This window comes from Trichoderma harzianum (assembly GCF_003025095.1).
Source record: "Trichoderma harzianum CBS 226.95 unplaced genomic scaffold M431scaffold_6, whole genome shotgun sequence".
Lineage (NCBI taxonomy): Eukaryota > Fungi > Ascomycota > Sordariomycetes > Hypocreales > Hypocreaceae > Trichoderma > Trichoderma harzianum.
In genome coordinates this window covers 674180-701106 of record NW_020209254.1, presented here as the reverse complement: position 1 = coordinate 701106, position 26927 = coordinate 674180, and the positions used below count along the sequence as shown (strand labels likewise).

General features: G+C 51.3%; 12 protein-coding genes across 12 annotated transcripts; 6 read left to right on the top strand and 6 right to left on the bottom strand.

Moving 5' to 3' along the window:
* Positions 1-75: 75 nt before the first annotated feature.
* On the top strand, positions 76-885 carry M431DRAFT_5314 (hypothetical protein; the record flags this gene model as incomplete). The annotated part of the gene is made up of 2 exons (XM_024920827.1): positions 76-388; positions 464-885. 2 exons carry the CDS (start codon positions 76-78, stop codon positions 883-885), a joined length of 735 nt encoding a protein of 244 aa, XP_024774343.1.
* A 409-nt stretch (positions 886-1294) lies between these two features.
* M431DRAFT_85329 (hypothetical protein) lies at positions 1295-3823 on the bottom strand (the record flags this gene model as incomplete). The annotated part of the gene is made up of 2 exons (XM_024923539.1): positions 1295-1683; positions 1921-3823. The coding sequence occupies 2 exons, from the start codon at positions 3821-3823 to the stop codon at positions 1295-1297; spliced, it is 2292 nt and encodes a 763-aa protein (XP_024774342.1).
* Positions 3824-4881: 1058 nt separating this feature from the next.
* Positions 4882-6408, bottom strand: M431DRAFT_5312 (hypothetical protein; the record flags this gene model as incomplete). Its single annotated transcript, XM_024920819.1, has 3 exons — positions 4882-4978; positions 5049-6176; positions 6311-6408. The coding sequence occupies 3 exons, from the start codon at positions 6406-6408 to the stop codon at positions 4882-4884; spliced, it is 1323 nt and encodes a 440-aa protein (XP_024774341.1).
* Positions 6409-8010: 1602 nt separating this feature from the next.
* Positions 8011-9546, top strand: M431DRAFT_85125 (hypothetical protein; the record flags this gene model as incomplete). Its single annotated transcript, XM_024923518.1, has 2 exons — positions 8011-9337; positions 9395-9546. The coding sequence occupies 2 exons, from the start codon at positions 8011-8013 to the stop codon at positions 9544-9546; spliced, it is 1479 nt and encodes a 492-aa protein (XP_024774340.1).
* Positions 9547-11397: 1851 nt separating this feature from the next.
* Positions 11398-12036, top strand: M431DRAFT_481874 (hypothetical protein; the record flags this gene model as incomplete). Its single annotated transcript, XM_024915991.1, has 3 exons — positions 11398-11410; positions 11528-11832; positions 11902-12036. 3 exons carry the CDS (start codon positions 11398-11400, stop codon positions 12034-12036), a joined length of 453 nt encoding a protein of 150 aa, XP_024774339.1.
* Positions 12037-12263: 227 nt separating this feature from the next.
* Positions 12264-13538, bottom strand: M431DRAFT_142757 (hypothetical protein). The gene is made up of 2 exons (XM_024912649.1): positions 13013-13538; positions 12264-12876 (listed from the first exon to the last, which is right to left on the bottom strand). The coding sequence occupies exons 1-2, from the start codon at positions 13332-13334 to the stop codon at positions 12458-12460; spliced, it is 741 nt and encodes a 246-aa protein (XP_024774338.1). The 5' UTR covers positions 13335-13538; the 3' UTR covers positions 12264-12457.
* A 490-nt stretch (positions 13539-14028) lies between these two features.
* M431DRAFT_508075 (hypothetical protein) lies at positions 14029-14862 on the bottom strand. The gene is made up of 4 exons (XM_024919059.1): positions 14777-14862; positions 14595-14620; positions 14159-14336; positions 14029-14094 (listed from the first exon to the last, which is right to left on the bottom strand). Exons 1-4 carry the CDS (start codon positions 14830-14832, stop codon positions 14040-14042), a joined length of 315 nt encoding a protein of 104 aa, XP_024774337.1. The 5' UTR covers positions 14833-14862; the 3' UTR covers positions 14029-14039.
* Positions 14863-15161: 299 nt separating this feature from the next.
* Positions 15162-16077, top strand: M431DRAFT_481871 (hypothetical protein; the record flags this gene model as incomplete). Its single annotated transcript, XM_024915990.1, has 2 exons — positions 15162-15491; positions 15562-16077. The coding sequence occupies 2 exons, from the start codon at positions 15162-15164 to the stop codon at positions 16075-16077; spliced, it is 846 nt and encodes a 281-aa protein (XP_024774336.1).
* A 115-nt stretch (positions 16078-16192) lies between these two features.
* M431DRAFT_425413 (hypothetical protein) lies at positions 16193-18574 on the bottom strand. The gene has a single exon (XM_024915063.1). It carries the CDS (start codon positions 18386-18388, stop codon positions 16424-16426), a length of 1965 nt encoding a protein of 654 aa, XP_024774335.1. The 5' UTR covers positions 18389-18574; the 3' UTR covers positions 16193-16423.
* A 1207-nt stretch (positions 18575-19781) lies between these two features.
* Positions 19782-21224, top strand: M431DRAFT_85395 (hypothetical protein; the record flags this gene model as incomplete). Its single annotated transcript, XM_024923551.1, has 3 exons — positions 19782-19838; positions 19907-20206; positions 20262-21224. 3 exons carry the CDS (start codon positions 19782-19784, stop codon positions 21222-21224), a joined length of 1320 nt encoding a protein of 439 aa, XP_024774334.1.
* Positions 21225-22096: 872 nt separating this feature from the next.
* M431DRAFT_84702 (hypothetical protein) lies at positions 22097-22801 on the top strand (the record flags this gene model as incomplete). The annotated part of the gene is made up of 1 exon (XM_024923464.1): positions 22097-22801. The coding sequence occupies one exon, from the start codon at positions 22097-22099 to the stop codon at positions 22799-22801; it is 705 nt and encodes a 234-aa protein (XP_024774333.1).
* Positions 22802-24781: 1980 nt separating this feature from the next.
* On the bottom strand, positions 24782-25456 carry M431DRAFT_85608 (hypothetical protein; the record flags this gene model as incomplete). Its single annotated transcript, XM_024923572.1, has 3 exons — positions 24782-25039; positions 25130-25221; positions 25306-25456. 3 exons carry the CDS (start codon positions 25454-25456, stop codon positions 24782-24784), a joined length of 501 nt encoding a protein of 166 aa, XP_024774332.1.
* Between the last annotated feature and the right edge of the window lie 1471 nt (positions 25457-26927).

The window sequence follows — 26927 nt, the reverse complement described above, 5'->3', positions numbered from 1 at the left end:
GCTACCTACCCCATCAACTGCAATCTCTCCCACGAATCGAACCAGAACACAACAGAAGACCACACAACAGCCATCATGGACATCCGCCTCCTCACCACGGCCGACCTGCCCTTGATCCAGCACGCCAACCTGGAGAACCTGCCGGAAAACTACTTCCTCAAGTACTACCTCTACCACGCCCTCTCCTGGCCGCAGCTCAGCTTCGTCGCCGTCGACGTCAGCCGCCCGCGCAAGGGGCCCTACGACTACCCAAAAATCGTCGGCTACGTGCTGGCCAAGATGGAAGAGGAGCCGACGGACGGCGTGCAGCACGGGCACATTACGAGCTTGAGCGTCATGAGGACGCACAGGAGGCTGGGTATTGCGGAGAAGCTTATGAGGCAGAGCCGTATGTTCTTTAACTACTACAACTTCTCCTTACGTTTCTAGCAGGACGAGATTGTGCTAATGATTGTGAAACTAGAGCTTGCCATGGTGGAGACTTTTCAGGCGAAATACGTCTCCCTACACGTCCGCGTGTCCAACGTCGCCGCGAGACACTTGTACGAAGACACGCTGCGCTTCCGCAACGAGAAGACGGAGAGCAAGTACTACGCCGACGGGGAGGATGCCTTTAGCATGCGCCTGGACCTAGACGACGTGGCGGAGCTGGCGAAGCGGTATGCCGACGAGGAAGAGGACAAGGATAAGGACGCAGAGGGCAAGAAGACTACCAATGGGGGAGATGCGACGATAAAGAGCGAGGGCGTGGATGAGGGTGAGGCGGTGGGTGAGGTGGGTAGGGATCCGGAGGCGGATAGTGGCAAGGAGAGGAAGATTAAGGTTGCTGTGGGAAGGGGGTTGGGGGTTGGTGATTTGGTGGAGAAGGATGAGAGTAAGCATTAGAAGTTGTTTACTGTCTGTAGAGTGAGGTTTGGTCTTTTGGGGGTTGTGTATATGTGTATTATGGTTGGATGCATTTTTCTTCTTTGTGCGTATTTACTTGCTGGGGATGGAGGTATTTTTTCATGACTTTCATGGCATCGTGGTTGGTACGGAGGAAAAAAGGGGGAGGATTAGATAAAAGCATTGCCGTACGAATCAAGAAACGTGGTCAAGGAGAGCAAAAGCAAGAGCAAGATGAAAAAGTTGAGTGACATTCTTCTTTGTATAACAAACTAATGATAAAACAGTATTTCCTTTGGTATCACAAAACATCCAACGCTAGATAGTATCCTTTCTTGTGCAATATCAAAACCAAGCCCATCACATATTTCATAAATCCCAGTCAATCTTTTTATACAAAACAAAATCATCAATTCTCACTCAACTCCTTCGCATATTCCTCGTCAGCCTGCACCCTCAAAGCCTCCAGCTGCTTCCTCATCGTCGCAATCGCCTTCTCCACCTGCTCCTTCTGAAGACCCTCAGCCTTCTCCGCCGCGGCAGTCTGAGCCTGGATGGTCCTCTCAAGAGCCCCTATAGTATTGTACTTTGCGGAAGCTCTCGGGCCGGGAGGCGGGATTTGCTCGTCGTCTTGCGAGGCTGAAGTTGGCTGCTGCTGCTTTTTCTCGTCGGGCCAGGAGCCGGGCAGGGAGTGATTGGATGAGGCACTGCCCTGCCGTTGCTGGTGGTATTGTTGCCACTGCTGTTGCTGGTGTTGGTGCAGATGCTGTCTTTGCTGTTCGGCTTGTTGATTAAAGTCTTGTCTCTGTTGTTCTGCTTGTTGTTGATAATGTTGCCTTTGCTGCTCTGCGTGCTGCCTTTGCTGCTCAGCTTGTTGTTGATAGTGTTGTCTCTGTTGTTCTGCGTGTTGCTGCTGTTGCTGTCTCTGTTGTTCTGCATGTTGTTGCTGTTGCTGTCTCTGCTGCTCTGCTTGCTGCTGTTGCTGCTCCCTTTGCTGTTGCTGCTGCTTCTCATCTTGGCCAGGTCCAAAGAAACCCTTTGGGCCAAACAGACCGTCGCCTCCAAAGATGCCCTTTTCACCAAACGGTCCTCCTGGGCCAAATGGCCCCTCAGGACCAAACGGCCCGCGCGACCCAAACATGCCATTCTCGCCCGAGGCTTGAGGATTGTTCCATGCACCCCAGCCTCCGCCTCGAGGCAAACCGTAATGTGGTTGGTGAGGATGAGGATGGGGGTGAGGATGGGGGTGAGGATGGGGATGATGGCGTCCTCCTCTGCCCCCTCTACCGTGTTGGGGACGGCCCCATGGGAAGCTGCCGGTCCATGGCGCGGTATTCACCGGAGGAACGGGAGGAACAGGCGGCACCGTGGTTCCAGGAACATGCGGTGGCAGAGGGGGGATACCCGGGGGAGGCGGAGGCGGAGGCACCGGGGGAACGGGAGTGCTTTGGCCTTTCCGGGCTTCCTTGCGTGCCTTTCGCATCTCTTTTCTATGCTGCCTCTTCTCCTTACGCTCTGCCCTCCTCTTGCCGCGTCGCTCCTTTCTCTGGGCCCTGCGTTCCCTTCTCTGGCTCTTCTTGACTTGTCTCCAAACAGTCGTCAATGTCTTGATTTGTGCCTTGAGAGCTTTCTTATCCACATCAGTAACCACATCCTTAGACTTAGGGACGCTCTTGAGCTCGGCCTTGAGCTGCTTGACGTCACCCTTGGTGCGGAGCTGGTCAGGATTCTTGGTCCAATCTTGGAGTCGGGCAATGTAAAGCTGCACAGAGTTGACAGGAATATCATCGTAGCTAGGGAGAGAGCCGATGGATGATTCAGAGCTCGAAGAGGAAGAAGAAGATGTGGAGGAGACCGAGCAAGAGCGTTTGTGGGCTTCTTCATCGCCCTCGTGTTGATAGGCTGTGCGGCCGCGCACATCCCGGCAGGCATCTACTGCTGGCTGCTGCTGTTGACCTTGGGCAGCGTCATTCTGAAATCGAATGCCGCGCTGATCCATGATCAAATTCCCAATGCGCAAACCATTTTGATCCGCCACAAAGCTGTTGCCATATCGAACACCGTTGTCATCGAGTTGGAAACCGCCCCATGAGCCACCGCCAGCCGGAGCAGAGCGGCCTGCAGTTTGCGAAGACTGTATAGATCGACCAGCTTCAGATACCTGGTCAAAGTTGGCCTCCCAAGCACCTGGCATCTGCGCCGAGGGAGTTCTCGGGGGCTCGAGGCGAACTTGGATGCCTCGAGGGCCGAAGAAGCCATCGTTCCATTGCTGGACGGTGGCTTCAACGTCTCTCCTCCGGCGCTGAGAATCAGGACTGGTAGGATTGCGAGCATCGGCGATTTGGTTGAGCTGGGCCTCTACCTGAGCTGTGCTGTTGTTGGTACTGCCTGCTTCTGATCTTTGCATCTCATCGAGCAGCTTTCTATGAATAACAACTTCATTCTGTCTTGTCGTATGATCAGGAATCAGGAAATTGATAAAGGTGGACCAATCCAGCGCAGTGACATCTCGGCCCGCCCAGTCACTCTCATAAGGGAAATCATCAGGTTGCGAGACATCAGTCACCTCGATGGTATGGACAAGGGTCATGCGGATAATGTCAGTGCTGGAGTCTTGCTGGGGGGCTGGCCTCAGATCAAAGTATAGCGTGGCGGCGGGTTGGCCTGAGCCAGGAGAGGTACGAGGAGTTAGAGGAGGCGTGTAAATGACCTCGTCAGCAGTCGACGAGGCAGCATCGTCGACGAAGCTGTGTGATGGAGTTGCCACAGCTGCGGTTGCCGATGCGGCTACTGATGGTGCTGAAGCTGTGTGAGAGCGAGAGCTGCCCGAGGTGCTGTAGACATCAGTCTCTGAGTATGGCGGAGGAGGAACTTCGTCTCCGGGGACGTTGAGATGGCCGTTGCCAGTGTTGGCAGTGCCGCTGTCGTTGGGGTTCATTGTGATGTGTGTATATAATGATGGCGATGATAATCTGCCGATGCTTCTTCTGCAGTGTAAAAAGTATATGAATAAAAAAAGAATACTCTTCTCCTAGAGAATGCGTCGCTGGGCAGTCTTGAACAGCAAGGTAGGTATTGAATGATCCGAAAAAAGTGGAAGAAATCGCCGAAGGTTTAAAAGCGAATCCGAAAGCAAGGCCACGATTCCTAGGCAGACTCCGGGTACTCGACCCAACAACTCTCTGGCCAGCTTCGTGAGCGTCGAAAAAAGCGATGGCGAGGATAGTGGCAAACAAACCTCTTATGTATGGCTCAACGTGCAACAGGCAAAATCATGCATCGGATTCGTCCTGCTGCATTACGCGGGGCTCCTCAGCCCATCCATCCCATCCCCTTGTGCCTCTTCACTTAGTGTCGAACCGATGGATGCCCCCCGAGTCCATTCCCGCTGTAGCGCCCAATTAGTGCCATCGAAGCCTCTCGGGCTATCCGCACGTTAGCAACAGGCCGCGCAGCCCAGTTACGTTGGCTGCTGTCGCTGCCTGTCCGCGCCGTTGGTTGAGATTGATTGGAGGCCGAGTGTGTGTCATTCATGGATTGCCTGATCCTTTGGCGATGGAGGGGCAGCAGAACCTTGAGGCAGCTAATCTCCGGCCTCGTCCAATTAGGGCCTCTTAGCTGCCTGAGCTCGCTGACGCGGCCGCTACAGAGGTGACGTTTTTGAATCAAGCTTAAGCGAACAAGCTGTCAACGTGAACGGCATCAATAAGCCATTGTTGCCATTCAATCAATCACATTTTAGACATTTAGAGACGAGACATTCAAGGCTGGTCGACGATGCTTAGGTGGCACCAGGCACGGATGCAGCAGAAACGTTTATTAGTGACGACGCCTTTGAAGGTGTTCGTACACAATGTCATGATTGCTTTGCTAGGAACAATTTTATCCTTTTTTTCTTTCCTTCTACAGCATCCTTAACCATGTTATTGGATGCAGGGCCCCCCTTTTCTTCTTTTACTTTATTGTTTTAAGTCATTCATCGTGAAGTCATCATCATCACGGGAGAGCCCCCTCCCAGATGTGAAAGTCGGCATCCTCTCGCTTGTAGTGGTCTGAGATGAGGCTTGACAAGTGGTCGCGCGAATGTGTGCCCCTGGGATAGTTAGCTACTAGCTCTACTTTCCTTACTGGAAAGGGCAATATCCATTGGTTGGTCAACTTACAAGTTTGTGATGTAGGTGTCGACAAGCTCCGGCGGAATCAGCTCGGTGAGTGCCGTTCGAATCTCGGCACCGCACACCAGAGGACCGTCCGCGAAGCTCACAAAGGTGGACGAGTCGCCCCACTCAATCAGCGAGCTCTCGTCAAAAGGGCTCTCCGGGCTAAGCTTGTAGACGCCGCTGAGCACGACGACAGCGGCGCCTTGTTCCTTGGCAGCTCGGGCAATAGCAGCAGATCCAGCATCGGCCACGACACCTCCGGTAGCAACAATTGCTCTTGCTCCGATAATGACCTTGTTGACTCGTGACATGTAGGCCATGAGCCCGCCATTCATCACGTTGACCACTGTGATGCCCGCTGCAGACAGCTTCTTCCTAAAAGTTGTGTGCTGGGTCTCAGCTGAGTGTCTCCTGGGTGGTGCCATGGCGATTAGCACGGTAAACTTGCGCTTCTGAGCAGCGCGGAGGATAAATCGTTCCACTGTTGTTGATGGCTGGTGGACGAGCACCAAGTCGCCGGGGTGAATCTGCACTTCGGCTGAGGCAGCGATCTGGTCATCGACTTGGCTGATCTCGTCCTTGATTTCCTCGATGCCATCAATGACTTCGGATCGCAGCGCGTGGATCTGGCCCGAGTTGCCCCTCCATGTAGGCGTTGACGATCCCGAGTTTCTAAACGGCGACACGTCTCCATCTGCGGGCGGGGATGTCGACAAGAGATGGAACAGCGACTTGGGAGGGTTGATGGAGCTATAAGAAGAGACGATGGGAGGGCGCGCCGGCGGAGCTACGCTGTTGGCCGAGTCGAAGCGTTTTGACGACCACTGCTGGCTGATGGATGTTGGCGGGACGATGTCGGTTGGGGTTGGCGCATCGCTCGCAGACTCGTCGGCGGTGTCGCCTCGATCCTCGGAAGCTTCGTCTCGGATCAGGCCAAGGACTCGGCGCACAATGTTGCCAATAACAAGCTCGTTGGGCTGGGCGTCTACCAGCTTACGGCCGGTTCTTGAGACGTTGATCAAGAGGCTGTCCACATCGTGCCATTTTGAGCGGGCGACGACCTGGAGGAGGATATGGGCGGTGGCGACGGCGCAAGGCTCGGATCCCTTGATCTGTCTTCGTTTGAGGAGGCTGTAATGGAGTGCTGGTCAGTATTGCTATTTGCCTTGCTCGCTTCCCTTATCGCAGTTGGCGGCCAATAATGTCATGCCGCCATGCGACAATCTTATCGTGCCCCGCATTGCGAATACTGATAAATCACATACGATATCAAGCTGTTGACGGAAGCTTCCAATGGCTGTCCCTTGAGAGATTTGAGGAATTTTTCCAGGTCGAGCGCGTGGCCCGTGGAAACGGAGGGCATCGTAACCTGGTGCGAGGGCGATGGTTGTGTGTTTTGCGTGCGGTTATCGAGGGGCCGATGCTCGGTGGGATGTCGTTCTTAGTGCTATGACTCGAAATTTGTGCGACAGAAGGCGGCGTCCAAGTGGCTATAACGGCTGTGACTGCTCTCGGCTGTGGGTGAAGCAGGAGTGAAAATACGGCCGTGATGCTGTCAAGTGATGCTCAAGGTGCGTTTTGTTCTGTCCTGTCTCAGAGGCTCCGGAATGGGTGAGGTGAGATTGAGCGGGGTTGGTTTGGTTTGTGGGCGCAAAAAGAGCTGCTCGAGATCGTGACTCAACATGCGAGGCTGCTCGGATTGGCGACAAAAGAATTTCGTACATTCAGTTTAATGCAGCCCACTATGCACTAATGTAAGATTGCCAGTTAGTGCGAGAGGAACTGCCCCGATACCTGAATGGCAGCACACACAATCCGGTGCAAGGTACCGGTACTTGTGTTGTTGCCTGCAGACCTAGATAAAGGACTTTTGTATTCTGCAATCTGTCAATACTATAGTATTTGCACATGCATGAAGATTTTTCTCTGGCTCTTCTTTTTCTTCTGGCACCTTGGCATGTTTTGTAGATTAGCGGCCATGGGACAAAAATAAATTCAAACTTCAGCATGGGCTGATTTGACATTTGCTAGCGCAAGGGCTAAGAATACGAGACTGCAAAGTTGAACTCTGGAGAAGAAGAGAAAAAAGAAGAATACGATCCTGTAGAAGCTGGAGAAGTAGACAAGTGGTTTATTTTACTTTTAGACTTTGGAGTTTGGAGTTTTCCCTCTAGCCGTCTCTGCTGTTGCTGCTCTCTATACATTCAACCTCGTAGATACTCACCTCTTATAAAGCAGAAAAACCACATATCCTCGGCTGCATCATGATACGATGCAACTCTCTTGTATCGATACCGCTTCCCTCGGCACTCGACCGGAAACGGGCTCCAAGCAGAGCAGCGCATTGGGCCACGCTCGCAAATAGGGCTCCCCCAACAGCCCTGCTGATTCCGCTGCAAACCCCCCAAAAAACCGCCCTAGCGTGGGCGGCATCTGACCTCCCAGTGGCCTTGGCCCGCTATTGCTAGCCGTGATGACGACCTGGCCCGATTTCCTTTGGGGCGACTTTTGGCCTCAACGCTTGCCAAGTACGAGTACTTGTACTTGTTTCATTAAGACAATTCCCACCCTCGGAAAGGCGAACATACCGTCCAGTGCTATTTTCTGCGGCTCGCTCGTAGCGTCATTTCTTCTCTCTCGTCTCATCTGGCTGTGTCTCTGCATCGCAATCCAAAACTTCTGCGGCCGTCTCTCATCCGCCTCTCTCTCACCTCCTCTTCCCCCCTTGGAAGCGACTCACTCATGACACTCGTTTCCCGCGCGCCCTGCGGAGGCTCATTTTAACCCCCCTGGAGCGCGTTGCAGGGCCATTGGCAGACATCCTAGAGAGCCGGAAGCGGCCTCGAACGCCTCGGCATCTGCTGCGACGCTCCCTTTCGCTCCCTCCAACAAGTCGTTGCGCATCTCCTCCCGTCTCGACCCGAAGCCGCCTCCAATGTCCCATGGAGTGCTCTCCATGTTCGACATGAACTCGCTCAACATCATCACCGCGCGCGTGTCGCCGCCGCCGAGTCCAACCCACTCCCGATCCAACAGCATCAGCGCCGGCCTCGACGATAAGGCGCTCGACCTCGACGTGTCCGACGACAAGGCGGATGGACACGAGAACCAGCCCTCGGCCGCTGAGGGCTCGGGTTCCCTTTCTGAGAAGCGATACGGCGGCGACGACGAAGCATCCTTTGCCACCGAAGAGACGCCGCTCTTTTGCGAATCCAAGCCGGATGGGAAGCGCTCGAGATGGTGGCATGTTCTGCCTAGGGGGATCGCCTCCAGCATCATCGGCACCATTCGGTGGCTGTTTGCTACGCTGACTGCGCCTGGATACTACCTGATCGCCTTCTTCTACGACGACTTTGGCAAGTTTGCGCCCATGACACAGCTGAAAAGGCTGTTCGGCTTCCACAGCGGCGATTTGGGCACGGATAGTCTGTATGGTTCTCCCGAAAAGGCGAACAAGGCTGGCCGAAATACACGGCATCTGGGAATCCCGTCGAAAACGGTTCATTCCTCTAGTACCTCATCATCTGGTCTATCCTCCGAGTCCGAAGACGAACCCCGTGCTGCCGCCAAGAGCCGGCATAACCGCTCCAAATCAGCCCAGCCCGGCGAGGAGACGGGCGCGGCTCGGCGCTCTATTCGAATTAAACTAAACGACGAAGAGCAACGAAAACATAGAAAATCACAATCCACCGCCTCTCATGGCAAGGGTGACCTCAGCCGGAGCGACTTGTCGGCGCAGCTCAAGTCTCCAACGTCCCCGATTGCCGCCCTGACCAAATACCCAAAGACACCTGCACCACCACGACCCTTGATCCCCCGACGACAGCCATCCTATCTGAATCTTCTCGAGCCTTCGCGAAAGCAGCAGAAGACGCTTATCCTAGATCTCGACGAGACGCTCATCCACAGCATGTCTAAAGGAGGGCGGATGAACAGCGGTCACATGATAGAAGTCCAGCTCAACACTGCGACTTTGGGAATGAGCGGACAGAGCAGCGCTGCACAGCACCCCATCTTGTATTGGGTCAACAAGCGACCCTTCTGCGACGAGTTTCTCCGTAGAGTGTGCAAGTGGTTCAACTTGGTTGTCTTTACCGCGTCTGTTCAGGAGTACGCCGACCCTGTGATTGATTGGCTGGAAACGGAAAGAAAGTTCTTCTCGGCAAGATATTACCGTCAACACTGCACATATCGACAAGGAGCCTACATTAAAGACCTGAGTTCTGTGGAGCCGGATCTGAGTAAAGTGATGATTCTGGACAATAGCCCGCTGAGCTATTTGTTCCATGAAGGTATGTTTGCTGACTTGCGGTAGAGGCGCAAGCCCCCCAGCTAACTCGACCTACTAGATAACGCCATACCGATCCAAGGCTGGATCAACGACCCGACAGATGGCGACTTGATGCATTTAGTTCCTCTGCTGGAAGGTCTCCAGTACGTTCATGATGTTAGAGCTTTATTAGGGTTACGCAGCGGCGAGTATGGCCATCTCCAAGCATAGAGGGTTACGGGAACATTCACACGGCAAAGATTTGTTTTTTGACTTTTTTTTTACTCTCTCTCTTTCCCATTATTATCATCTCAGCTTTTTAAACACATAATGCAAAAACTGGGCAAAAACAAACTGGCAAGTTTCCGAGGCGAAGAAGAACGAGTGACGACGAAAGCGTGAAAAAGGGAAGCTCATGGAAGAGAAAGAAGAGTGCATGGTTGACGCCGACCTGGATTCTTTTTTCAAAAAACGTGAAACAAAAGCGAACCTTGTACGGATATTACAACGAGGAAAGGACGTTATGGGAGTTTTTTACATATTCTGCTGGCTGGCATGAAGTTCACAGCATGGGTTTTTTCAACAAAGCGGCGAAGAGGAAGCGGGATCATTTTCTTGTTTAATAACGGCATTTGGTTTTTTATGGTTCTGACGAGGATGGGGCATGATGGATGGGATGGGGAGCGGGAGATGACTTATGGTTACGGGTTAACTTTGATTCAAGCCAATATGGAGACTGCCAGTGTCTTTTGCGCCAATGATTTATGTGCCTCTCTGTGTTGTGTTTTGTCTTTTTTTGAATGTGATGTGATTTATGAGAGTGGTTGGCCATCGCAGCTATATGATGTGTGTCTACAAGAACCCAGATGATGATTCTTACTGACTGTTACTCTCCCGTGGTATCCGATTTATTCGAAATTGATATATTGGTAGTTACTGCTACCATCACTACCTTTTTCCGGAGTTCTCACCCATCGTCGTCCAAAAAAAGACCCCCAAGTTGGCATACACACCAAAAACCTGCCCCACGCCTCAAAATCCGAAGACGAACACATCCCCGCAGTGGAGAAAAAACGCCCCCAGAGCAAATAGGAATTCTAGCTCATCTTTCCAGCTGCATGTAAAAATATGTTGGGGGAAGAATCGGATGAGCTTCGCGGCTTTTCGATGGATGCGCAATGACAATTCGCTTTCGTATCCGGTGTGGCTCAAACGTCCGTGTCGTGCATGTCAGCGCTTTTAAACGGATTCGTATAGATACAAGGAGGTTGGGTGTTGGTTTTTAACCGCTTCGTTTTGGATTTAGGTATCCTAGCGGTTTTGTGCCGAGGTTTTATTCTACAGTAGGTTTAGAGAAGGATGATCGTCGTTCTGGAGAAACATGCATTTTGCTCCGGCGCCCTGCAGACGATTCGGCGCCTGATTTTCGTCTTAAGACGCATGCATTACATACATGAGATGTCAAGCAGAGCCAAGGTTAGGCGTGAATAGCCGCGATCATTACATAACCACCACCAAAACCGGAGTCAAAGCAACGAACGCCTGACATCCAGCCATCCCACTAACAAGGAACTAATAAATGATCCGAACAGCTCTGAAAGAAGAATAACCAAGTCCGTCGTAGAATCATAGACACTGTGGAGTTCTGGAAAAAATGAATTTCCTCATCCGGGCCGTCCTGGCACCAAAATACAGAGCGTAGTGGTGACATCATCATCACGGTGACGAAATCGTTTCGCCAGGACTCTCTCACCTTAGCGGAGCTCTCTTCCTTCTCCAGGGAGAAAATTAGAGAATGGGATAGACTTTTCTGGCGTTAGATCGAGATTTTAGAGGGGGAGGGGGCACCAAGACGTAATAGATGAGAGGGTGAAGCTAGAACGTGGCTTGTTTGATGATGCAAAGGGGGGGAGGGAGTACAAATACCCTGGGGGATGCTGCTCTTTGGGATGAAACTACTTCTTGTGACGGCACAGATACTACGGATATTATTGTATAGCTGTAAAATCACAACTCATAAACAGATCTCTTCCTTTTCATCTTTCTCTTTCAAGCTCATCACAGCATCGTATCATAGTCAACATGTCTCTCCAATGTAAGTCTCAAGCTCAACCTCAAGCTCATCTTACCCTCATCGCTCCTCTTTCGCCACTCTCAATTGCAATTCACAACTCCCCCGTCTTCACTCAAAACTAATCACTGAAAATCACAGACTTCCCTCCCGTCAAACCCTCCGCCATCGCCCTCGGCACCTTCTTCAACCACGGCGTCGACCTCGTCGTCCTCGCCCCCGTCTTCGGCCAGACCTACCAGCGCGCAAAGGCCTCCAACACAAAGGAGGAGTTCATCCGCTCCCGCGAGGCCGGCGGCGCCGCCGTCGCCTGGGGCACCTCTTTCGTCGGTTCTGCCCTGCAGAGCTACGGCGTGGGCGCTCTGCTCAATGCCACGGGCACCTTGAGCCACAAGGGTGCTGCGTATCTCGGCGCCTTGATCTTTGCGGCGACGTCGGCTCCTGGAGTATGTTTTTTTTTTTACCTTCACCTCTTTGATTTGCTTCTTTGAGACTGACTCTTTGTGTGTTTGTAGTTCATCACTCAGATCTTTAGCGAAAAGAGGCCTCTTGACACTGTCGGCGTCAATGTCGCTGCTAAGCTGCTCGAGACTATTGGTCTGTCCCTGGTTCTCAACTGGTGGGGAACCAGGACCAATCCCTTTGAGTAAACGGGATATCTCTTGGTAATTCTTTCCTGAGGCTGGTTCTGGGAGGAGTTGGACAGGGAATGGAAAGGCCCAGCATATCTGATGGCCTTTGTTGTATAACATCACACCTAAATTAGTCAAATTTAATTTGGAATATTTGCAACTTCAACCTTTTATGACCCGAGTTCAACTTTGTGAAGTCACACCCAACTGACAACCTGGAGTCCATACTCGTATAGTAGAAAGCCAAACTTGTTCCATTGATCAATGCAGTACTTTATATACCTGAACGCCGCCGTTGCCCCAACAAAAGTCTTGCTGCAAGACAATCCCTCTGGTATGGTTAATGTACACCCAGATTAAGTGCTTCGCACCAACATCATTCTCCCAGCATAAGTCTCTTCACAAATACCGCACCCTCACTCTACCATTGTTTCTTTTTTTACGCCTTTGATTCACCCTTTGTCCAGAACGCCTGCTTGCCGCCCTCCTTTTGCACAAGCTTGACAAGCGAAGCGTAGGTCTCGCTGTAAGACTCGCTGCTGTCCTCATCATCATCCTTGTCGGCCTCCTTGGCGGGCTTCTTCTTCCCCTCGGCCTTCTCCATGATCATGACCACGCTGGTGGGTCGCTTGGTCTTGGCGGCGGCACCCAGCTCAGCGCGCGATGTGACGAAGATGAAGGGCACGTTGTGGTCCTCGCACAGCACGGGCAGGTGTGAGATGACGTCCATGGGAGAAATGTCACCGGCAATGATGACGACTCCGGGGAATGAGGTGTAGCCGGGGGCGGTGGCGGGGGACTTTCGCAGGGTCTTGACGACTTCCTTGACACCACGCTTGAGGGTACCATTCTTGGCGGCTATTGACAAGAGTCGACGTTAGTAAACAAGATCCAATACCTCTATTTGAATAGAGGAAGGCAAGAGAAGGGAGGGAAAGCTAAAGAAAAGAAAAAGAGGCAGACTGTGCGACGTAGCGAGGGAGAAGCAACCTACCTTTTCGGATCGTCTTGCAAATCTTCTTCTGGCCCTTCTCATCGGCCAGAGGAACCGCAAACGGCACAACCTTTCTCTCAAGGGTCACCTCAGGGGTCTTGTCCTCCTCCATATCTGAGCCCTCGTCAGAGGCCTTGACGGCGCTCTGCGCAGCGACATCTTGCTGGAGCTTCTCGTCCAGAGCAGAAGCGAGCTTGTCCTTCTTCTCCTTCTTTTCCTTCTTCTCCTTCTTGGATTTGGTCACGCCAGCCTCTTCGCTGCGCTTCTCCTTCTTCTCCTTCTTCTCCTTCTTCTCCTTCTTGTCAGGTCTGTCGGAGGCCATGGCTGCTGTATGGGATAATTTGAATCGAGAAAGTTTAAAAAACCAGAGAAAAAAGATGAAAAGAGAGTATCCGATCGACGATTGAAAGACTATTAAAGGTATGGAGGAGTTCAGTCGACTGAATGGAATTCAAACTGCCTCTGATGCACCAATTGGACGTCTTGCGCAACTGGATCGCGTTTTTTCAATGTCTGTCGTCCTCCCACGATTGAGGCGCTTCAAAAATTTCCTACTCAAACCAAACTTTTTTTTCTCGGTGAGGGACCCTCTAAAAATTTTCGGCGTTTTGTGGTGCCGACGCCGAGAGCTTTACAGTTTGGTCACGTGATACAGTTTCAGCCTATCATGTCGGTCAAGATTTGGATGACCGAACAGAGCATGGGCTCACGAGAGTTTTTATGCTGGCCACTGGCAGATATAGAGGGAGTTTGTCAAAAGTCTTGGAATTGAGGGCCATCAAGTCGTATAATATCACTCGAGATAGAGGATGAGGATTACGCTCATTCTCGCTGGTGACATATCCTGGTCCTCTCTTTCGACACTCCAAAGCCACTTTATGATATCAAATCAACACATCAACCTCCTAACGAAGAACGTAATCAAGTATCTCGTAGAGTCAACCGTTTCTATTGTTTTCTCCTAATCTAACGCTGATATACACTGGGTCCCCTGGACACCCATAATTCAACATAGTCGTGCACCATTTTACTCCGAGTCGGCAAACTCAGCACGGCCAGCCTTGGAGTTGAGGTAGTGGTTTCTATCATGTCAAGTTAGCTCTGGATTCAGCACCGGCAGAGTTTGTTTAACTTGGGCCGACATACCGCTCGGTGGCCCAGTTCAGCAGGTAGTAGCCGGCCAGCATAGGAGGGAGCCAGTAGAAGATCTGGGACTTGGTGCGGCGGAAGGTGTTGAAGATGGCATCGTGGGCAGCACCGGCAAAGGGGTTCTGACGGTTGGCAGACAGACCGTAGTCGACAATGCCCTTCTGCTTGGCACCACCTATAGCATCATATGTTAGCATGCGAGTGACTCCTTCAAATCCTTGCAGTTCGTCCCGACGAGACTTTCGACGCAATCCCTAATCCAATTGTTGCTCCTTGACATGATCGATGTCCTCCACCCCAATTTCTTCAGCTGAATCGAGGGATTGGCCCATTGAATCGTCCTCCTACTCCCCCATCATCCGGCCTCTTGCGTCCTCAAAGTCTCTTTCGCGGGTGGTCCGTTACAATCGTTCGACAGGTAGAGCAAACTCACCAAAGGAGCCCCAGTCACCGAGCCAGCTATTATCAAAGATTAGCATCTGCATCAATTCCTCAAACATTCTACCGCAGAGGCCGCATCATTGCCCATCGAACTCGACTTTCGCATCTCGTGGAAAAGCCGCAAACTCGGGTAGTACGATTGCCGCATCTGTTCGGGGGAGAGGCTGCACATACTGGCCAGTCTTGGGTTGAGGGGCGCCGCCGCCCAGACGAACCTGAGTAGGTCTCATTGTGATTCAGCAGGATCTCGGAGTTGCGATTAATCCTTTTTCGATTGCGGGAAGAGAGGTAGAGGTGGAATGAGTTCGGGTTCGGAATTGGTGAAAACGCAGAGCCATCCTCGCGGGTCCAGCCGAGCTTGCCGTAACAGGTCTAGCGCCACTCGTCGGACGGAAAATCAAGCACCAACTGCGGGACAACCTTTGGATTCACAAGGCAGGACGAAGCTTCATAATCCGCAAGAAGCTCAGTCGCATTTTCGCCGTTGGGGAATTTCAGCAGTTCGACTTTTGTTTTCCAGGATCCAGGAGCTTTTCTTGCTGAAGCAGCGAAATTCAAAATGGCGGCGTTTGCGCGAACCCTCAACCTCATGTACCGCATGGCCATCCCGGCCTCTGCCGGCGCATTCCTCCTCACACAGTCCATCTACGACGTCCGGGGCGGAACAAGAGCCGTCATCTTCGACAGGTTGTCCGGTGTCAAGGAGGATGTCGTCAACGAGGGAACGCACTTTTTGATCCCTTGGTTGCAGAGGAGCGTCATCTTTGACGTGCGCACGAAGCCCAGGAACATTGCCACCACCACTGGCAGCAAGGATCTCCAGATGGTCAGCTTGACGCTGAGAGTCTTGCACCGGCCAGATGTCAAGGCCCTGCCAAAGATTTACCAGGTAAACAAGCATTCTCTTGGTACTCTACGACAATATATATATACACAGTCAAAGCTAACTATAATGACAGAACCTCGGCGCAGACTACGACGAGAGAGTCCTCCCCTCCATCGGCAACGAAGTCCTCAAGGCCATCGTCGCCCAATTCGACGCCGCCGAGCTCATCACCCAGCGCGAGGCCGTCTCCAACCGCATCCGCAGCGACCTCACCCGCCGCGCCGCCGAGTTCAACATTGCCCTCGAGGACGTGTCCATCACCCACATGACCTTTGGCCGCGAGTTCACAAAGGCCGTCGAGCAGAAGCAGATTGCCCAGCAGGACGCCGAGCGCGCGCGCTTCATCGTCGAAAAGGCCGAGCAGGAGCGCCAGGCCAACGTCATCCGCGCAGAGGGCGAGGCCGAGAGCGCAGAGACCATCAGCAAGGCCATTGCCAAGTCCGGCGACGGCCTGGTGCAGATCCGAAAGATTGAGGCCAGCAGGGAGATTGCGCAGGCCCTGTCGTCGAACCCCAATGTGGCGTATCTGCCTTCGGGAGGAAAGGGAGGCAGTGGCAGCCAATTGCTGCTGTCTGTAGGCAGGGCGTAAAGGCGGATTTTGTAAAAAAGTAATGAAAGTTGAAGCACGGAGAACACCCCGCTCATTGCTGGGATATGAGGGGGGAAAGGAAATCCCCAATCACGAGAACCTTGTACTTTTAGCCATGAAAGGCCAATAGAAGCCTTATGTGAAAACAAAAACTATGCTGTAATTCTTTGTTCATGTATTGTGAAGCTTGCTTAATGCAAAAGTGTGCTTGACCTATTATAAGAAAGAATAAGCGTAAGTGTAGACGTGTGAAACTAGATATGTGTATTCATCAATGGCGGCCAATGCCAAATTGTGCGTTTTCCTTCACCCCCATGGTCATTCTCAGCAACCTTGCTGTCCAGCTTTAAGCCAACTTGAAATTGTTATTGCGTCCCTCAATAAACGCTTCTGTCAAACCACCCCCTTCGCCTTCAGGAGGCGTAATCTCGCCATCGACAACCCGCCAGCCAACCCTCTTCATATCATTCCACACATCCATGACCCGCAAGCGAACCAAATCTCCAGCTGCCCTGGCGTCTTCACCAGAATCGTGGCCCAGCATCTTTGGGCCCGTGTCTTGCTGAATCTTGCGGTTCATGTGGACATTCATCAGCGTCTTCAGGCCATGGCGATATGGCAAACCCATCTTGTGCGGATAAAGCAGAACGGAGTCGATAATGGTCGGGTGAACGATGCGCACAGAATTAAGGTCGTTTTCCAAGCCGTGACCAATGAGGGGCGTCGCAGGCGATATGAGCGAGAACAGGAGATCCCGCGCGACTTCAGGGGAAGATACGATCTTGAGCTTCTTCTTCTTAGCTTTCAGCTCGCCATCCTCACTTCCCGTCTCATTGCCGTCCTTAGCTGGCTTGAGATCGTCGTTGACGGACCACGATTCCGCTGAGGCAAGATCATCTGGCCAGACACCAGAAAAGCGGGAGTTGAGATCCAGAATTTCGCCCAGAGGCTGGACCAAGACATCCAGCAAGTCCTCTCCTGTAGGCCACGAGGTAGCAGTTAGGCGTACCAACTCGAGTCCGTGGACCGTGTAGCACATTTCACAATCAAAACAAACGGCTCTGTCCGTTGGCGCCAGGGGATTCTCTGGCGTCTCAGCAAAGTTCAAAACGGCGGCCAATCTTTTCGCATCACTCGCCTTGAACACATGATGCTCATGGGTGAAGCATCCGGCTGACTCGCCAACTTCTTGACCGCAGCAGTGGTATCGTTTGGGTACTCTTGTTTTATCACCAGGTGCCTTGCTTGGAACATAGGTTTTGCCCCAGTGGAACTTGCATGCTCCTCCCGTTGTAAGGGCACCATCCTCCTCTCTCCGTCCGGGAAAGACTTGGAATCGTTGCTGGCAGCGGTCACACTTCTCCCATCCCTTTGCTGCCTCCATACCATCCCGGGCCGACTTGATTTGTTCCTCTGTCGGAACTGCGGGGACATAACCGTGATTCGCCATGTTGTCGAGTGGTGTAAGGATACGTTTTAACAACTCGACTTCCTGTGCGTGCGTGAGACCAGTCTCAATCTTTCTGGGCTCCCCATCAATCTCGTTGTCTTTTTGAAGCTTCTTTTGAGCTTCCTGCTTCTCTTTAACTCTGGCTTCTTTCCACTGAGCCGCAGTCATGCGCTTGTACTGCATGACTTTGTTCTTCATGACGTTGGAATACACGGCTGGCTTTTCAATGGCGCAAGCCTGCTCTTCATCCAGGGCTCTGATAATTAGATCTTGGTCGGATAAAAGGAGCTTCTGCTCTTGGTCGTTTACAGCCTTTTTTAGTTCCTCGTTTAGGCGCTTGAATTCCTGGTGGAGAAGCCTCAGAAGCTTTAATCGTATTTCATGGCTTGCCGGAGAGCTTTTGAGCAGTCGAGGGTTGAGAGACTCAGCCTTCTTTGGTTTAGCTGGTGCAGCCGCCCTGGAGGTGGAAGCACTTGGCTTCGTGGCCGGCTGCGGATTCTTTGAGGTGGCAGCGTTTGCGCTCTGAGTTGAAGCAGTGGCCTTTCTCTTTAGCGGAGGAGGTGAGATGGGACGCGTAACGCTCTGCAGCAAGCTTTGTTTCTGATTCTCGGCTGGCTTTGGCCCCGTCCGAGCATTGGAGGCTACACCAGTTTGTGATGAAAGGGAAGGTTTCTCTGCATCAACCTTTAAACGCTTGCTAGGACGATCTTGATTTGAAGGCGGCAATGCCTCATCTTTTACTGGCTCGCTAACGCTCTCCTCATCGATCTTAATGTTGTCCTTTTCGTGGCCGAATATACACTGGAAAGCGGTGCATCTATTGCCTGCCGGGCAGGGAATGTGTTTGAGTGAGAGGCTCATGGCGGCCTAGCGGGAGGAGCTCCCGATCAAAGTGAGCAAGGAGTGATGCGCAATCTCTATCTGCCTAACCAACAAGGAATCATCGGTATGGATGGAATAATGCGGTATGTCTCCCCGCAAAAGCAAGCGGCCAAGAGACGAGCTGGTTGTTTGATGGAGATCTGAGCAGTTCGGGGTTGTTTTGATGAAGCAAGCATGGATACACGCCCAGGTTAGGCACTATTTCTAGGCCTGTCGTGCTGCAGGGGCAAGTCAGGGGCCGATATTTAGGCGTGAGGCTGCCGAGCACAGGCATGGCATGGCCACTAAGGACGCCCGCTAAAGCAGCAGGATGGGGCATGGTTACTGCATGGCCAGAACATTGGACGAAACAGAGATGATTGTATAGAACAAGAATCCAGATATGAAGGGAAGCTTTTTATTTACTAAATAATTAAGTAACTTTGAAGTATTAAATACTCGGCTCTTCAAATATTTATTACTGTAAATGCTTTGTACTGCTAGTATTATGTTATTCAAACATCTGCTACTATGGGTCTATTCCTCTAGTTTCTGGGACCTATTATCACTGCTTATATTGATAGCTTGACATTTGAGACACGGGATGCTAGATATCAGACTTGTGGCGCTGGCTAGTATTTCTCTTCCCCTTTTCATTTTTTTCTTTTCTTTTCGTTTCTTTTTTCCTTTTTACTCATCATAAACACTGCTGATGCTGCATTGGACTCCCTAGATCGACATTTCGGCGACCCATCTCAACAAGCTAATATCAAGCTGCCGCTCCCCCAACATGTTCATCTCAACAGGCAGGGGAAAAGAAATAAGCTCCTTAGCTGCATACTGCAATTGCCTCACTTTGAGTTTGCTATTGCTTTACCACTTATTATTGACTAATACTAGGCACATTCTGCCTTTGTTTACAAGTTGGTTACGCAACATACAGGGTAAGAAATTGCTAGGTCAGTGATCGCAGTCAAGTATAATGAGCATACCAGGTTGTTCTAGCTGATATAGGTGGACAGGCAAAAACATGACATGATGACGACGCTTTTCATCAAACGGATTTCAACAAAGTCCATTACACGTATGTACTTGGCGCCTATCAATCACATCACCATGTGAGTGCATGTGGATATCAGCCCACTATCTCTAGCGCTCCGGCAAATACGGGGCTGCCGGACTCTGGCAGCACAATTACGCTTTTTACTCGATTGGGTGCCCAAAACCAAACGTGGACTTCGGACTTCCTTATCAAACCGCCTCGGACCTACGTAATGCGTCCCCCATGTAATATATACCTGCTTGCGCCCCTTTCGACGAGTCACGATAGCCTCTCCTGCAGCCAATGTCTGCTCGCTTGGCTGGCTCGAGACTCCTAGGTGCAGCGCTCAGGATGGATTTTGCTGGCGGAAGCACAAAGGCGGACCACCTCTGCGTCCTGGTTCACGGAGTGAGTATTTCGACATCACAGGAGCTTCCTTGCGTGTAGTGTAGTTGAGCTAACTTGGTAAACTACAGCTATGGGGTAATCCGAACCACATGAACAATATCGCAAAGACGCTACGAGCCCAACATTCCCCTGACGACCTCTACCTCCTGCTGGCCAAGCGAAACAGCGGCAGCTTCACCTACGACGGCATCGAGCTTGGCGGCGAGCGAGTCTGCGCCGAGATTATAGAGGAGCTCAAGACGATAGAGCAGAATGGCGGCAAAATTAGGAAACTGAGTGTTGTGGGATACTCTCTCGGCGGCCTGGTATCGCGGTATGCCGTTGGTCTATTGTATGCAAAGGGCATCCTGGACTCGGTTGAGTGCATGGTAAGCATACGTCTTTCTAGGTCGAGACAGGGCCACCGCTGATACCGGAAAACAGAACTTTGCGACCTTTGCCTCGCCGCATCTCGGCGTACGGACCCCTCTCAAAGGATGGCATAACCACATGTGGAACGTGTTGGGCGCGAGGACGCTGTCCATGTCTGGGAGCCAATTGTTCACGATTGATAATTTCCGAGATACCGGCCGGCCCCTCCTATCTGTCATGGCCGATCCCCAGTCGATTTTCATGCTGGGACTGCAAAAGTTCAGGAGACATACGTTATACAGCAACATCGTTAATGATCGGAGCGCGGTTTACTACACGACCTGCATAGAAAAGACGGACCCATACAAGGAAATAGATCGGATCAAGGTCAACTTTCTCAAAAACGACCCAGAGGGTGTCCTATTAGATGCGGCACACCCTTTCTCTCCACGACCAAAGGTTCCCGCACCCATCACTCTGTCATCTCTTACTGAAGCGGGCGTGCGGTGGATGAGAGGAGTCCCGTTCATGATTACGGTGTCGGTGCTGGTTCCTATTGGCGTGGTGGCCTATCTTATCAACTCGGTTTTCCAAACCATACGAAGCACGAAGCGCATTAAGCTACATGAGGGCGGCCTAGCAGGCATCAATGTTGCAGAGTACCGGGTGCCGATCCTGATCAAGTCGTTTCGAGAAGAGGTCGAACACGTCTACGAGGCGCTGAATAATTCGCAGAACCAAGAGTATCTGGCAGACGAGGATGAGGATGAAGAGATGGGCATGAATGCCGAAGATAGAAGCACAATGGCCCGAGAGAGGCGGATGTCGATCCCGACGCAGCCAACCCTTGCGTTGGCACCAATCCAATTCGAAATGATTCGCTCACTGAACTCTCTCAAATGGAGAAAGTACCCGGTCTGGATCCAAAACGATAGACACACTCACGCCGCCGTCATTGTGCGATTTGAGAAGAAGACGTTTAATGAGGGTTGGGTGGTTCTTAGACACTTTGCTGGCGAAGAGTTCCTGTTGTAACAGCCGCCATGCGACATCGCCGAGGGGCCTTTTCGGAGCAGCGGGATAGAAATCGCCGACGCTTTGCCTTTTTCTGGAATTTTTGGATTTTTGGATTACTTGCGTATTAGTTACTGCGTATATACGAGATGCGCACATAGAGCGGCCGATACAGATACGGATATTAGCGCAGTAGGCTGGCATGCTGTATGTACTGTAACAGACAGACCGCCTGTATGATTGGATAGCAAACATTGCCTGTCGATTGATGATTGGACATTTGCCACATTATCCGGCTCTAATCCTCCGTAGAGGGTGTCAAGTGTCGCTGTTTTGGCTGTTATGTCAAGGGTGACAAATTGCCTCCATGTCATGGCCAAAAAAGCTGTGGCGGGGTACGGAGCAAGAGCTTGCAGCTTCTCATACGCTGGACCGCCGCCCGTCACGTGAAGCTGCAACCCCGGATTGAGGCCACTTGCAGCATTTCCCCTCACCAGTGGCCAATCACAGCCCCGCTGGCCGCGTGCTTATAACCGGCAAAAAAGTTGATGCTCGTGCCACTGCCATCGCCGTCAGTCGATTCCTCTCCTCTTGTCAGAGGCTTTGGGTTGATTGCCTTGCACCCTTTCCGCCCTCTTGCGTGTTTCTCCTTTTTCTTTACTTTACTTGTATTGTCACGATTGACCTCCTTTGGCCTGTTGCTCGGAACATGCGGATTGCCGGCTTAGCAATTCAAGCGACCAAGCCAGAGCCCGAGCCTCTGAATTTCATGCATCAATCTGACGTCTTTGACCGCTGAGCCTCTGGATTTTCCGCAAACCGCAGCAGCATTGAGCCAATACAGAATTCTTCAATCTTCTTCTTGTTCAACTACGACTGTAACAATATTCACAATGGTTCTCACGCATTCCACCAATCACACCTACTCCCACCCTTTCCCGACCGTCACCCTCGCCTACTTCCTGCGATACTCTTCGCCTCAGCTCAATCCCTTCGCCGCCCATGTCCTCAGCACCGACACCATCTCTAGCCATGTCGACCCGGAAACCCAACGCCTCTACACCACCCGCATCCACCTGAAAAAGAGCCGCATGCCTAGCGCAGTATACAAATTGCTGCCCGCAAGCGTTTCAGGTGGCAACTCTGGCGAGAAGGCTTCATACATTCTCGAAACCAGTGTTGTGGACATCAAGGAAGGATGGATGAAGACGGAGAGTCGCAATCTCAACTTCACTGGTGTACTTTCCGTTGTCGAAAAGCAACACTTTAAAGTCCCCAGCTCACTTGAGGCTGTTGCCAGGAACGAGACCGACGTTAACTCCAGCGTCAGTTTCAAGTCAAGACTCGGAGAGAAGATCAGAGGAAAGATTGGTCAGGCTCAGGAGAGCAGTGGCTGGCTGCCTGGATTCCTTGGCGGACTCGGCGCAAAGGGCATCCAGCGCAGCATTGAAAGCCTTGCCTCCACCAAGACCATCGACCAGCTCAGCAAGAGCCGTGACGGCATGCGGCTAGTTCTCGAGCGCCTTCGCAACGGCGGAGTCATCGGAGTTATGGAGAAACTCCGCCAAGAGCGCCAGAGACAGGCCGTGGCCATGTAACAAAACAAAAAACTGTACGAATGAAAGAAGCAAAAAGAAAAACCAAGCAGCGGTGTATGTCGGGGTTGGACACAACCAACCAGGCCTGGGACGGATATTGCCCGCACGCCACACCAGCTTTCATGATAACGCAACCTGTAACCCTACTACATGTACATTACCACTCTTTTCCTTTTTTCTCTTAGCAAGGCGCTCTGTGTTTTCACTCGGTTTTGAATTTCTTTTCAACGGCGTCATGAGGTTCATGGAATGGCTGCAGCCCGAGTGCTGTGGTGCCCGAGGAGGAAAATTGACGCGTACCGAGTCACGCAGTGGGAAAATGTGTGACATCCCCTCTCTTGAATTGAGTCAAGACTACGAAAAGCAATAAAAATTGTTAACATTTATAAAATACGTGGTGTGATGTAACATTGTTCCTCCGTAGAGTAAGGGGTTAGAGAGAGAAAGCTCGAAACTCGTAGCCTCTAATGTAAGACACCGTTTAAACAAGGTTGATGCTACATAGGCCGACTCGTACTAAGGCGTCGATCCGGAGGATCATCCCGGCGGTACAGTGGACGATCCTCTATTAACCTTTGGAGAATTACCAGACTGTTCTTGTGTGTATTAGTGTTAGGAATGTATGCTGTCATGAATGTTGCTCAAGTACATACAACCTGGTTGTCATGCTTCCATTCTAATCTGATGTGGTGGACTGGGATTACCGTCTCCTGTATAAGGCTGTTCACCTTCGATCTCTCCAGACTCTAAGACTCGATAAATCGTTTTGGCGAGTGGTATGGGTACACGAGCAGAAAGGTGACGCTGACCTATCATAATTAAGGTAGTATTGAGAGAGCATGTCTTCGCTCCCACATGCTTTGTCTCCTGCATTAGGAATTGTATTCGTGAGAACTTTTGCGATGATCCATATGAGAAAACTGAGGTCTTTATCAAGTGATGGATGGCATCGTTGATATGTAAATTAGATGCTTCGGGTGTATATATTTGGTATAATATTAAAAGTACTTCTCATGTTGCTGATTTGACTGCTCATATAACAAGCTAGTGTACGTAGGAGACAGCTAGGCATTCACCGGTGATCCATACACCTGTACAAAAGTTGGCGATATCATGTAAGCCTCCCTCTTTACCATCCCATAAACAATTGGAAAGACTCCTTTGAGAGCCCGCAAGCTGATCAATGCAAAAACAGCTTTGACAAGGCATCTTCAGCTGCCCTAGTGCTGGCCACTACACCCGCCGGCCTCTACTGCAATCTCTATGGGTAAGCCACCATCCTCACAGCTGCCGTATGATATAATTGCATATAACATTTATATTTTTGGCTAACCACGGAGGATACATTTCACCTCACAGGTCTGTGGATTGTGCCTTTTCGGGCAAAGTACTTCCCGTTGCAGTGTTTAACCTCCAAGGTTCCGCTGCTCTCTAACACTGATGCTCAAGGAATCCAGTGCCATTCTTGGCCGGGGCGCGTCTAGAAGGTGTGGGCAGTGTTCTAGAAGCTTGGCTTGGGAAGGCTTGGAGGAATTCTAGATGGGCGGAGGTGATCTATCATTTTAATACCGAAATAAATCTATAATTGGATACCACTTCTTGTTGTGCCATCTTGTCTACTATCCAGCTACCAGCAAATATAACGGATTGCTTCTCTAATATCCGTTCACGTTCCGGCACATAGATACCAATGACTCCGTATATCAAATGTGTTCGGGGTTTCCCGTTCAATTAATGAGGTTCTAAATTCAAGATTAATGCCGGGTACTATCCACCAACCGCCAAATATTCCCAAAAATGTAGTGTATGTTCTAGACACGTTCTAGGCGTATTAGTTGTTTGTATAATCCGCGTATCCCCAGAGGGGGATCTCAAAGTATTGGGTATCAAATTCCGCCCCAATTTCCATCTACTCCGATTGTCATCAAAAATATCGTAATGTTGCCGACCTCTCCCCCCTTTCTCTTTGCCCACCCTCTGTTACTCGTTCATGACCACCTCTTGCAGAAAGTTCTTGGCAAAGCGAGAACACTGCTCGAATGCCTTGTCGAAACCGTCCTGGCCGCCGTAGTAGGGGTCGCTAACCACTTCGGGCTTCTTCGTGCCGCTGTACTCGCCAAAGAGCATCACTTTGGCCTTGGAGTCCTTGTTCTCGCGCTTGAGACGTTCGAGATCCGACAGGTTGGAGAGATCCATGGCGAAGATGTAGTCGAACCTATCAAAGTCGCTTCTCGTAATCTGAATACAAATGATTTGTTAGCCCGTGCCTCTACCTAGCTCCAAGTGCCTGATTCAAGAAGCTCGAGGTCGAGAGAGGCCCAAACTTACGCGGCGCGCATCGTGGTCGTAGTCGAAAATCTCGTGGCTCTCTAGCGTCTCCATTGTTCGGGAGTCTGGCGGGTCGCCGGCATGATACGCAGCTACACGGACGTTGTCCCATCGTTAGCATCTTTGCCCAACATCTCGCTGTCACTTTTGCGTTGGCCGCCACTGCTGCTACTAACCCGTTCCGCAAGAATCAATGTCACCAATCTTGTCCTTGAACTGCGGCTGCTTTGCCAAATCTCGGAAGATCCCTTCCGCCATTGTCGAACGGCAAATGTTGCCCAAGCACACAAACAAGACGGAAACGGGCTGGCCGGGCAATCTGGTCATGCTGGGCATGCTGCTGTGTCTCTTATTTTGCTGCTGCGCGGCAAAAGACGCTGTCCGGTTCGGCCGTACGGGAAACATTTGCTGCTTTTTTTTCTAGTTGTTGATGCTCGGAATCGTACAGAAACAAGTCAAATGCAGGAGGAAACACGCAAAAGACAAAAGAAAGAAAAGGGGGCTTGTGGCACAAGAGGATGTGTAAAAGGAAGGTTGAAGAATGAAGTTGGCCGTCAATTTGGGCCTCTTAACTCTTAATAATACAAACCATCGACTCCGTGCATGGAATATGGCATAACGACACCCCACATTACTGGCTGAAAGGCGCTGGCGAGCGGTGGGTTAAATTACCGAGTATTACCCTTGTGCCTGAGCTGAGATTGACTTGCCTCCTTTCCGCCGATGTGCGTGGTTCGGTATACTCCGGAGTATATTGTCTATGCTCATACGAAAAGAAGCACAGAGCACTGCTCGCCCCCCGTTGCTGGCACAGCTCATCTATAAAGGGCTGATGATGGGCTTATTTATAGGAACAGCAGCGATTAGCCCTTGTCTGGGCTGGGCTGGGACAGGGTGATGCGATAGAGATGTGCCGGTCTGGGATGCGGGTCTCGGGAGTGGCTGCAGTCGCTGGAATGGTCGCTGACAAGGACAAGGGCAATGCAGACTCTTCTATGTGCCCAAGGCACTTTACTGCATGCATAAAGTAAAGTCTGCAGTTGAGGTGATATATTTACTTACTTACTGTAGGAGATTTCTGACTGTAATTACATCGTCTACGTTGATACTCGGCACTGACTTGCTTCTTACAGACACCAGCTCGAACTGATTGTTTGACCGCCGCTGCCGCTCGTTCTTGGCCCACTCTGCGCCACCGCGAGAGCCTGAAGAAATCAGCTGTTAGTGCTTTTAGACTGCTGATGCATGAGCCGCCTTGCCGTCTGACGAGATAATGTTGATGAGAATTTGATGCCACAGATCCATTGAATAGGTACAAAGGGCTGTAGATTTCCAGCTCTCACCTCATGTTCCTACGGCAGAAGGTTACATTAGACCGCGGCTCTGCCTTTGGTCAAATGCAGCTTGCCAAAAAAGAGCAAACCTAATAATGAGATGACAGGGCTGGCGTTCTCTAGACCAACAATCCCTCATTCAAAGCATGTGATACAAGCTCCTCCACAAATGATGGCAGCCGAGACTCCATGTTGATACTACAGGACATGACAAACTTGATGGAGAAAACTGAAGATTGCACAATGCTCGTGGAAAATGAAAATGCCAAGGAGAAGGGGCTGATACACGAAGCAATGCGCGCGGCTAGAGCCCATCACATCTTGGGGTAAAACGCGATTGGCTGTGCACCGGGTCGCTCAGCCCAGCTGCGGAGAGCCAAAGAGATTCGAGCTTGTTGGTTCTTGTTGGTTCTTGTTCGTATCCACACACCGTTAGCGGCGCAGAGCTGATGGATCAAACGTCG